This window comes from Salvelinus alpinus, chromosome 16 (assembly GCF_045679555.1).
Source record: "Salvelinus alpinus chromosome 16, SLU_Salpinus.1, whole genome shotgun sequence".
Classification (NCBI taxonomy): domain Eukaryota; kingdom Metazoa; phylum Chordata; class Actinopteri; order Salmoniformes; family Salmonidae; genus Salvelinus; species Salvelinus alpinus.
Genome location: NC_092101.1, coordinates 24,530,627 through 24,543,137, shown reverse-complemented (window position 1 = coordinate 24,543,137; position 12,511 = coordinate 24,530,627). Strand labels below are relative to the sequence as shown.

The 12,511-nt window shown below is 43.9% G+C and overlaps 1 protein-coding gene across 1 annotated transcript in view; it reads left to right on the top strand.

The window, feature by feature from the left end:
- Positions 1–6,217, top strand: part of LOC139540602 (spermatogenesis-associated protein 16-like) — a 54,547-nt gene extending 48,330 nt beyond the window's left edge. The window contains exons 10-11 of the mRNA XM_071344424.1: positions 1,464–1,547; positions 4,741–6,217. Coding sequence (XP_071200525.1) covers positions 1,464–1,547; positions 4,741–4,989 — 333 coding nt within the window. The 3' untranslated portion in view covers positions 4,990–6,217. The remainder of the gene's footprint in view (positions 1–1,463; positions 1,548–4,740) is intronic.
- Positions 6,218–12,511: the final 6,294 nt, after the last annotated feature.

Sequence of the window (12,511 nt, the reverse complement as noted above, 5' to 3'; positions counted from 1 at the left end):
CATACACTACCCACCATTGCGACCTGTACACTCTCGTTGGTTGGCCCTTGCTTCATACTCGTCGCCAAACCCACTGGCTACAGGTTATCTACAAGTCTCTGCTAGGTAAAGCCCCGCCTTATCTCAGCTCACTGGTCACCATAGCAGCACCCACTCGTAGCACGCGCTCCAGCAGGTATATCTCACTGGTCACCCCCAAAGCCAATTCCTCCTTTGGTAATTTTTCCTTCCAGTTCTCTGCTGCCAATGACTGGAACGAACTGCAAAAATCTCTGAAGCTGGAAACACTCCCTCACTAGCTTAAAGCACCAGCTGTCAGAGCAGCTCACAGATTACTGCACCTGTACATAGCCCATCTATAATTTAGCCCAAACAACTACCTCTTCCCCTACTGTATTTATTTATGTATTTTGCTCCTTTGCACCCCATTATTTCTATTTGTACTTTGCACATTCTTCCACTGCAAATCTACCATTCCAGTATTTTACTTGCTATATTGTATTTACCTCGCCACCATGGCCTTTTTTTGCCTTTACCTCGCTTATCTCACCTCATTTGCTCACATTGTATATAGACTTATTTTTCTACTGTATTATTGATTGTATGTTTTGTTTATTCCATGTGTAACTCTGTGTTGTTGTATGTGTCGAATTGCTATGCTTTATCTTGGCCAGGTCGCAGTTGCAAATGAGAACTTGTTCTCAACTAGCCTACCTGGTTAAATAAAGGTTAAATAAAAAAAATAGGTTAAGGGTTAGTGCTGCAAATAAATGGGCTCCAAAGTGCAGCCCCATGTATATTACCTCCTCCCACGCACCTTGATGGATGCAAGCAGGTCACCCGTGATACAGGTCGGTATTCGACATCCATCCATGTCTGAGGTCGTCGGGAGATGACATGGAAAACGGCCACTAGGGGCAACAGTGAGCGCTGTTACCTTCAAGTAGGTTTTGGTTTTGCTAGGGCATTGTGCGCGGGTATGGTGGATGGGCATTAGCATCTGCCTCTGGTTCCAAAGGTTGCATATTTGAATTCAGTAATACAAAGTTTTTTTTGGTTTTAAGCCTGTCCCAAACCTTAACCCATTCGGAGTTAATGCCTAACATTAAGACTTTGGCGTTAATGGCTAAACTTTACCTAAACACTTAGAAATGTAACATTTGAGAAACATGGATGAATGTTCAATTCTGATGTGAGACTGAGAGGTTGTTGGATGGACGAGTGCTGTTTGTCAATTTGTCCACATTGTCTCCCCTAGCCCACCGCTGCTGTGAAAGGCCACAGCATCCAGGCTTCTCTCCATGTAGAAAAAAGACAAGATGGCAGCCCTCATTGTATGAGGAATGAGTTGTAAAAATAATCATCCGACAAATGATTTTTTAATTAGCTTTTAAGTCTGTGTTTAGAGAAGTTATTGCTGGTGTGTGAATTGCGCTCTGATAATCTTTATCTCGGGCCCACAGCTGCAGGCTCTAATGGCAGACACCATGGACACCCTTGAAGGAAGGCGGACTGATAGAGAACGTGTGTGGAATGAAATGCAAAAGGTAAATAGAGAGAAAGGAAAATGACAATGAGAGCGACGAGGGGATGGAAATACCAACGTCTACACTGTACCCTCCAAACACACGCTTAGCATTCTTCCAACAAAATCTAAATGATGATTTGACATATCAAATCAGGAAAAAATATATATATTTTGCTTTGGGATATCCTTGTGGCACGCCTGTCACCTCTATTAAGATGAACAATGCCTGCTGAACTTTCAAATGGCATGGCTCCCAGGAGGGAGAGGCCCATTTCATTTTCAGACCAAATTATTTTCTTTGTTAATTAGTGAGGCTTTGGCATTTCATCTCACTACGGTACGTAGTACTGCAAACAGACTTGGCTTGAGAACAAAACCCAGTGTAAAGCTACTGAGATACTGTAATGCAGATCAGCGTATAAACATCAAGTCCTGTAGGGCTGGAGCCTCGTTGGACAGCTGGAAATCAAAGATAAATCACATTACAATATCCCTGATTGCATTTCCATGCTCTCTGTCATGTGTGGAGTTGTTTCCTGGTGCCTGGTGGGTATGGGAGGGGGGTTGACGCAGGGCAGTGCAGTGCATCACTGGGTCAGTCTATCTCACACCCAGTGGAGCATGACCACAGCCGTTAGTGATGGGCTGTATTAATCATGCACACACATTGACATACACACATACTTTATCTCACACACACACACACACACACATACTCACACCTTAAATTCCACTGCCACAGGCTGAGCCCAGCGCTGGTGGATGGGTCTTTTCACTCCCTATCTGACCCATACATCATTCCTATGCAGAGTCTGTCAAACTGAGCAGGAAGGGGCTGGGCTGGCAAGCTGTTTCTGTTTCAATGTTTAAACATGTAATGGATGGAGTAATAGTTGTAATTTACTTGAATTATTCAATGGGACATTATAGTACTTCCCTATTTTGATATTTAACTGATTTTCACTGAAAGGTCAAGCTTTACTTACGATAACTAACATCACATTTTCTTACTCAAGACTATATTATTGGTTAGTCGCCCTGAATTTATTGTGCATGTTGAATTCACATTGTAATTTACCGTCATTGTAGCGGGTGTAATTTTCGCTGAGTTATCTGCACTGTGTCTAAAATCAGTTGTTAAACTAAGATATGTAAGGCCTTAAGGCTGTGGAAGAAAATGGAAGCACTGCAAGCAATGTAGGCTACCTTATCCTCCATTCAGCCATGCCATCTCTCAAATATTTTATGTAAGGGCCATTTGTACTGTTACTGTATGCGCAAATTAGCCTGTGCTAGCATACATGCACCCATCCACTCTATAAAGTGCATAAGGTCATAAAATCTCCCATCCTCAGACCTGTAAAATCTATAATCAATGCACGCCAGTATTTGCTTCATATATCCTGAGAGTGACAACCAACCTTTTCTCAACACAATAATTTATTGAGTGCGGCTACTCGACGCCTAGAGAAATATTAGAGGTGGCAAGTTAATTTCCCCTTCGGCTCTCTTCAACTGGCATAAATCAGCAGGGCATTAACTAACAAATAGAAATGACGACTTGATTCTGACACAGGTCTGCATACACATTGTTTTCCTGCTTATACATTGTTTTCCTGTTTGTTTTTGGCCATTCATTATAAGGACATTGGCCCTTGCTGTAAATAAATTACATAAAAATAACTGCCCTTTCCCCAGCTCCGGCAGACGGACGGCATCTATGTTTTCCGCTCCATAAAATATCTATAAGAAATGTGGAATGCACCGCAGCGCAGTAGTGTTTTACTCAAACTTCAGAATATTTCCAACCCCTCCCTGGAAAGATGGAAAAGCTTAAGAGCAGTGCATCTGTGAGTGCTTGTACAGGAGTCTGTGCTCAAACAACACAAAGCAAAACTACAAAGTAGTCCTAAACTGTGACTCACCACAAAGTTTCATTTTTATTGATTTAGAAACTCATTTGACTTAGGAACAGTGAAAAGGTCACTAAATGTTTTAAGGGCTGTATTGACTGGGCTAGTTTGAATACATTGAGTGTCAGTCGATAGGGTAACACTCCGTCACCGTGGTGATGAGGGCTGACAGGTTTGATAGACACTTTGACAGGTGTCATATCACAGCTCAGCTCCTTGGGCATGGCATGGCAGCCTCCATAGACACACACAAAGATACTCTAACACACACATCATTTTTTTGTTGTATTGTGTTTGTATATCGTACATTTGTGTGACTGTTCTTGTGTATCAGTGTTTTGTTACTTCCTGGACTCCAGGAAGAGTAGCTGCTGCTTCTGCAAAATATAATTGGGATCCAAATAAACAAATAGATAGATAGCACAGCCACCTCAGTCAGCCCTGGGCCCTCTGAAGTTGCTGCTGTTTTCATATAGAAAGGGGTGCAGATGCGGCCTACACACCAATGGAGAGGCTAATTGTTGTTCAAATGGAGTCCCAGGTTCTAAGATGCATGGTAGGGAAGTGTGGAGAGTGTATGTAGGGTGAGAAAGTGCAGGATGGGGTTGAACCAGTCAATGTCTCAGCCCCACTTCTCCTGCTCTGAGTTTAGGTGAATCCCCAGGGTATGGCTGTGGAGTTGGGTCTCAGATCCCACTAATAGAAACAGACACCCCAGCACCACCACCTCCACCATCAGACTGGCTCCTCTGTCAGTCACAACACACACATCCCTCTCTCACCCTGTCTCTTTCCGTCTCTCTATATTGTATCTCCCCTCTATCGCACTGTTTCTCTTTCAGTTTCTTTCATTCTTTTATTTCCCCCACTCTCTCTCCTTCGCTCTCACCTCAGCCTCACTTTGAGTGCTCCCTCTCCATCTCTCCCCGGTACTCCAAATAGGCTTTTGTAAATTCATCTCTTCATCATACATTCACTTTCATATTTCACTCCCTTTCTCCTCCTCCCTTTCTCCGGTATGAGCGCGGGCTGGGCACAGTAAATTCCCACGCCAAGCCTTCACCTCACAAATGAATGAGGGAGGTACAGGCCAAACCCTACATCTCTACCAGGGAATTACTTCCCTGGTGGGGCAGAGGAGAGGAGGGGTTGAGCTGCTGGGCTTGGCTCGCAACACACAATCTATATAACCTCACGCTCCTCTGGAAAATCGCTCTTCACGTGAAAAGTGTTAGTTATTGCTTATAGCACATTGTAACCTGTTCTGTTCTCTTGTGTTTTGAATTGTTTTCTGCTCAGGTGGGGATGTTGGAGGATCTGTTGTTCCAACTGGAGGAGACCTATCTGAAGAACAAGGCTCAGAGGGCCAGTAGGAAGCAGAGGGTCGGGGTCCAGGGGGCGGAGGGGAAAGCCAGAGGAAGACCCAAAGCAGGGGTCAAAATAGGGGCCAAAGGAGGGGGTACAGTGGTGACGGACAAGGCCAAAGTCCATCCCACTGAAACCCAGCAGGAGACAGCAGTAGCACCAATGACCTTACCAGATCCATGATCTGCAGGCCAGGACAGTGGAGGCCCGAAGTCGTCCTCATCCTCAAAATGAATGGACACCCTCCTCTTCCCTCTCACAAAGCCTCATCTTCAGTCCCAGCATCTTTCACAGCATTACTCTAGGCTGGCAGAAATAAATGGACTCTGCAGCCTTGCTTTCACTCTGATTCAGGGTCTGTTTTTAACACTCCTCCTTGTTGACTCGTTAAGATAGCGTCTCTAGCCCCACCTCTAGATGAAAGACCTCGCTGATTCAAACGTGTGGGACTGTTCAATGTATACACAAGGAGATGTTTTCATGTTTAAACTCGCTAATTTATGATTGTTCATGCAAGTTGTAATATGACAGATGGTTTGTAAACACAAACAAATCCATATGGTACAGTAGCATGATCATAATGATGTATGCATTCCCATTATGGGATTCACAGCAAATCCGGCTCCAGATTCTGATGTTTTGGAAACTGTCTAACATGAAACAACCTTCATTAAATCACATTATCTTTATCATTATGTTTGGTTAACTAACAAGAAATACAAAACCTTTTTCCACAAAACCTTTTTACACTCAATCCTTAGGAGGAAAAGAAAAGGGATTCAAATAAAACAAACATGCTTCCTCCTGAAGTAGCTAGCTGGAAACAGCAGCATAAACACTTTGTGTACAGTATGATGACCATGTTACTACAGTCTGGAGTATCACAGTCATTTCAATGCCAAATGTGCAGTTTGGGGATTGATCGGGCAGGGCAAAACCTTGTGAGTAAACACAATCAGTGGGGCCCTCGTCACTCACGTGCCCACGGCTGATCCATCAACTGGCCGGTCAACACCGGCTTCCCAAAGTAGTTCCTCTGGGACAGCCAATCAGAGGCGCTCTGTGCTATCGACAGCTGCTTTCTCTCTTTCTCTCTCCTGTTATCTACTCTCTCTGGGAAAACAAAGGCTTGTCTCTTTCTCTCTTTTCCACATTTCCCTATTTGAGGATTCATTCAGGGTTCCTACTCTACAGTACAGTGTTTCTCTCTATCGCTCTTTCTCATCCCACCCTCCATCTGTCTCTTACTTCCTCCGTTTCCGTTCAGATGGGTGCTTAATACCTTGGGGATTCTGTTGACACCCGAGTCGGCATAAGCAATGTTGTGATCAGCAATATGGGCATGCATTATTTTATTCGCTGAATAAATTAATGGCATTTATTGAATGGTCGGGGATAGAAAACGTTGGCATAGGTACTGTATTGGCATCTTTAAAAGATTAATTATGCCCAGTGTAGTTTCCATTTGGTAAACAATTATTATAATCCAAGCCTACATGCATATTTAATGAAAACATTGAAGGCCATAGCCTTGATTTTCACTTTTGTGTAAAGCTGTTTATATGAAAATGGTTAGAATGGCGATATATGAATACTAATGTGGTTAGTTATTTTTTGTGTTTTAATTAGTGTACTGTTTTGCAGTGTTGCCTCACTGCCTGTTGTTGCCTCACTGCCACATGTCTAGGCTGTAGCTCAGTGGGCTAACACAGTTTTGTGGCACACTGTTGACATGGGTTCACACTGATGCCTGGTTCAGAATTGGTCAGTTGATGTCTATTAGCTGCTGGAGTTGATGTAAAGTGGAAGAGGTCATGGAGTCCTTGAGTAGAATGGAACTGTCATGGCGATGGTGTGATCACATTTTTTACAGTTTTTACTAATTGCTGTGCGAGCATCAAGTACCAAATGTAATTATTTATTGTTGAATGAAGAACCGCGTCTTGACAGACCAGGGCCCGGTTTCCCGATAGCGATGGAACTTATTCTTACAAGTGTTTTACGATGCATCTTTTATATATTATATATTTCAAATATATATATTATTAGCCCATCCAGCACACCCCCTCTTCAGTTTTTACAGCTTTTTTGTTACGTACTTGTGTGTGTGTGTACATACACACACACACTACCATTCAAAAGTTTGGGGTCACTTAGAAATATCCTTGTTTTTGAAAGAAAAGCAAAAATAAATTGTCCATTAAAATAACATAAAATTGATAGAAATACAGCAGGGACATTGTTAATGTTGTAAATGACTATTGTACCTGGAAATGGCTGATTTTTAATGGAACATCTACATAGGCCTACAGAGGCCCATTACCAGCAACCATCACTCCTGTGTTCCAATGGCACGTTGTGTTAGCTAATCCAAGTTGATCATTTTTAAAGGCTAATTGATCATGAGAAAAGCCTTTTGCAATTATGTTAGCACAGCTGTAAACTGTTGTTTTGATTAAAGAAGCAATAAAACTGTCCTTCTTTAGACTAGTTGAGTATCTGGAGCATCAGCATTTGTGGGTTTGATTACAGGCTCAAAATGGCCAGAAACAAATAACTTTCTTCTGAAACTCATCAGTCTATTCTTGTTCTGAGAAATTAAGGCTATTCCATGCGAGAAATTGCCAATAAACTGAAGATCTCGTACAACGCTGTGTACTAGACCCTTCACAGAACAGCGCAAGCTGGCCCTAACCAGAATAGAAAGAGGAGTGGGAGGCCCCGGTGCACAACTGAGCAAGAGGACAAGTACATTAGACTGTCTAGTTTGAGAAACAGACGCCTCACAAGTCCTCAACTGGCAGCTTCATTCAATAGTACCCGCAAAACACCAGTCTCAACGTCAACAGTGAAGAGGCGACACCAGGATGCTGGCCATCCTAGGCAGAGTTCCTCTGTCCAGTGTCTGTGTTGTTCTGCCCATATTAAGCTTTTCTTTTTATTGGCCAGTCTGAGATATAGCTTTTTCTTTGCAACTCTGCCTAGAAGGTCAGCATCCTCGAGTCGCCTCTTCACTGTTGACGTTGAGACTTGTATTTTGCGGGTACTGTTCTGTACTTGTTCTCTTGCATCAGCAAAGCACCTTCACACCTCCTCCTCCATGCTTCACGGTGGGAACCACACATACGGAGATCATCCGTTTACCGACTCTGCGTCTCACAAAGACACAGCGGTTAGACCCAAAAATCTAATTTGGAATCATCAGACCAAAGCAGTGGCGGTTCTAGCTTGTATGGCTCCCTGAGCGAAACCCCCCCCCCCCCCTGAATAAATTCTAATGGGTTTCAAAATAAATAGGCTTTTGCGTTTGGGGAAGGAAATTATGGAACTCGTTTTAACAGACCACGGGAAATGATTGTCTGGAAGCACAACAGTCAATTCAAACATCAAATGGCACCCTCACTTTTCAAATGTAATTTTGTTCTGGAGGTGGAAATTGTATACTATAACGAGTGCGCTGAGAGTCGGGAAGCAGGTACAGGGAGTGAGTGTTTTAATAAATAAACAAAACAATAAACACGAAACACAAACAACGCACTGACATGAAACAGAGTCAATAACACCTGAGGAAAGAACCAAGGGGAGTGACAGATATAGAGAAGATAATCAAGGAGGTGATGGAGTCCATGTGAGTGTCATGAGGCGCTGGTGCGCTTGACTATGGTGACAAGTGTGCGGGATAATCAGTAGCTTGATGACCTAGAGGCCGGAGAGGGAGTATACGTGACATACTGTATACTGCATTTTGATGCTTGAATATTTACATGAACAGAAAGAAACAGGAGGCGGGAGCAGGTTATGGATTAACCTCGGCAAAATGCAAATAAAATAATATTGGGAAGGGATTGGAAGGGTTGTAGGTTGTGCTGGCAAAGCCATCTGTTTGAAATATACAGTTGTCAGAGAGATGCAGCAGCGAGATTGGCTGACAGACTCAGGAGGGAGGCAAGCTGCTTTAGGAAGAAGGGGGGATAAACAGTCTGCTTTGCGCCCAGATGAGTACTGTGGTAAACATCTCTGCCATGTTTTCTTCCAGCCGCACATCTTTGGAGAGTCCTTGTGATCACATTGTGGCAAACAACATGGTTGCCGTGTAGTGAAGATGCTCAAAGTCACTCGATTTGTGTTCCCAAACAAGACACAAACCAGTGCCCCAAATCTGCCATGATCCCAGCCTCAGATCAAAGCTTCAGCTCTAACCCAATGTTGAATTATTTTGGAGAAGATTCATCTGTTCGGAAAGAGTGTTTTGCACAGCAAGGAGGCTGAAAGGAGCAAATGTCCAGCCTCCTAGAGGTGAGCAAACACCTGGGGGAAACAGACTACGAGATAAAACGACTTGTCTGAGAAGGACAGAAGGACAGACTGTGCAACAGAAGGCACACAATCGAATCCACCTTGAGCCACCTGGGCAAATCTGCAGGGATTACCACTGGCATTGAAATGACTGGCATTGAGCCTTTTGTCAATTTGATGATAACAGAGCCCCTGATAACCAGGAAGAATTCTGCACAGGGACAGAACACAGATCTAAAGAAACGAAGAATACGCTCAATACAGGCCGCAAAATCTCCTTCAAACTTGACAGCCCAATCAGAAGATTGGTGGTAGTTTGTGGACCCATATGGCATCCACAGGTGGACAACTTTACCTGCCAACCAGACTCCTCTAGAATGCCAAATCATTGTCCAGGGAGAATGCCAGTGACATTGAACCAACTGCAAAACCAAGTTTTCTTTGTTTTGAAGCCATTTTAGTTAGCCACCCATGACTCCAACTCAATCCTTAAGTTTGCCCACGACACAATATAGTGGTAGGCCTGATTACCAACAATGACGAGACAGCCTACAGGGAGGAGGTTAGAGCCCTGGCGGAGTAGGGCCAGGAAAATGAACTTTCCCTCAACGCCAACAAAACCAAGGAGCTGATCGTGGACTACAGGAGCCAGAAGAGGGAGCACGCCCCCATCCATATCAACAGGGCCACAGAGGCGAGGGTCAAAAGCTTCAAATTCCCTGGTGTGCACATCACTGAGGACCCGAAATGTTCCCACCTCACTGACACCGTCAGTGCAGCGTGCAGTTGCCGTACCAGGCGGTGATGCAGCCTGACAGAATGCTCTCAATGGTGCATCTGTAGAAGTTTGTGAGGGGCCATGATGAATTTCTTCAGCCGCCTGAGGTTGAAGAGGCCTCAGCCGCCTGAGGTTGAAGAGGCCTCAACCGCATGACTCTTTGGAGGGCACTCTGCTTGCCCTCCAGGACATTTACAGCACTCTGTGTCAAAGGAAGGCCAAGAAGATCATTAAGCATCTGAGCCCCAGTCTGTTCACTCTGCTACCATCTAGCAGACAGAGACAGTACAGTGCATCAGAGCCAGGACCGAGACACTGAGAAACAGCTTATATTACCAGGCCATCAGACTGTTCAACAGCCATCACTAGCCAGTAATCTTCCCAGTACTCACCCCTGCACCTTGAAACTAATGCCCCATGTACAGTCGTGGCCAAAGGTTTTGAGAATGACACAAATATACATTTTTCAAGTTTGCTGCTTCAGTGTCTTTAGATATTTTTGTCAGATGTTACTATGGAATACTGAAGTATAATTACAAGCATTTCATAAGTGTCAAAGGCTGTTATTGACAATTACATGAAGTTGATGCAAAGAGTCAATATTTGCCCTTCTTTTTCAAGACCTCTGCAATCCACCCTGGCATGCTGCCAATTAACTTCAGAGCCACATCCTGGAGTTTGTCAGAATTTGTGGGGTTTTGTTTGTCCACTCGCCTCTTGAGGATTGACCACAAGTTCTCAATGGGATTAAGGTCTGAGGAGTTTCCTGGCCATGGACCCAAAATATCGATGTTTTGTTCCCGAGCCACTTAGTTATCACTTTTGCCGTATGGCACGTTGCTCCATCATGCTGGAAAAGGCATTGTTCGTCACCAAACTGTTCCTGGATGGCTGGGAGAAGTTGCTCTCTGAGGATGTGTTGGTACCATTCTGGCTGTGTTCTTAGGCAAAATTGTGAATGAGCCCACTCCCTTGGCTGAGAAGCAACCCCACACATGAATGGTCTCAGGATGCTTTACTGTTGGCATGACAGTAGCGCTCACCTTGTTTTCTCCGGACAAGCTTTTTTCCGGATGCCCCAAACAATCGGAAAGGGGATTCATCAGAGAAAATGACTTTACCCCAGTCCTCAGCAGTCCAATCCCTGTACCTTTTGCAGAATATCAGTCTGTCCCTGATGTTTATCCTGGAGAGAAGTGGCTTCTTTGCTGCCCTTCTTGACACCAGGCCATCCTCCAAAAGTCTTCGCCTCACTGTGCGTCGGGTGCACTCACACCTGCCTGCTGCCATTCCTGAGCAAGCTCTGTACTGGTGGTGCCACGATCCCGCAGCTGAATCAACTTTAGGAGACGCTCCTGGCGTTTTCTGGACTTTCTTGGGCGCCTTGAAGCCTTCTTCACAACAATTGAACCGCTCTCCTTGAAGTTCTTGATGATCCGATAAATGGTTGATTTAGGTGCAATCTTACTATCAGCAATATCCTTGCCTGTGAAGCCCTTTTTGTGCAAAGCAATGATGACGGCACGTGTTTCCTTGCAGGTAACCACGGATGACAGAAGAAGAACAATGATTCCAAGCACCACCCTCCTTTTGAAGCTTCCAGTCTGTTATTCGAACTCAATCAGCATGACAGAGTGATCTCCAGCCTTGTCCTCGTCAACACTCACACCTGTGTTAACGAGAGAATCACTGACATGATGTCAGCTGGTCCTTTTGTGGCAGGGCTGAAATGCAGTGGAAATGTTTTGGAGGGATTCAGTTCATTTGAATGGCAAAGAGGGTATTTGTAATTCATTGTAATTCATCTGATCACTCGTCATAACATTCTGGAGTATATGCAAATTGCCATCATACAAACTGAGGCAGCAGACTTTGTGAAAATTAATATTTGTGTCATTCTCAAAACTTTTGGCCACGACTATACAGTATATGGAGTCATGGAACACTGGTCACCTCGTACTCTGTTTATATACTGTTGTTTACTGTTGTGATGTCTTTATGAGGAGAGTGGTTGAGGATGCTATTTTAATTGTCATAAGTGCAGTGGTTTTAAAAATACATTTAATTGGTGCTGCTTAAAAGTCAGATGTTGGAATGTTAGCAGCTCCTGGAGTAAGAAGCAGTGCATTCTCAGACAGCTGAAGAAGCTGCTCAGTATTTCCTCTGCATTCTAGTCTCTGACTTGGGCTGTTATCACCTTCAGAGAGTTAATACGCTGCAAAGTCATTTGTGAACAATCAGTGTATTTTTTACACAAAAGCACACCAAAGCGCTTCAATTGACCCTGGAAGTTTTGGAAGAGGCAATTACTGAAAAAAGATTGGATGAGAGCCAGTACAGATGCGAGGAAGAGGACTAGAGAGTGCATACTGAGACTGACAACCTCGAGAGAGTTTATGAAATGTAATTTAGCTAAACGGTCACACAGCACAAGTTATGCTGTCCTTCTGTTTGTAAAGGAATCAGATTCTGAGGCATATTTGTCATTCTTGAGGATGCTTTTGTCCATTCTTATTATCACCACATTTAGATGATACCTGCAGTAAGATCTTCAATGGGAAGCACAAGGCCCTCTAGGATTACATCATCAATAAATCATTAGCATCTTTATGTTCTGTGGACACTTCAGCA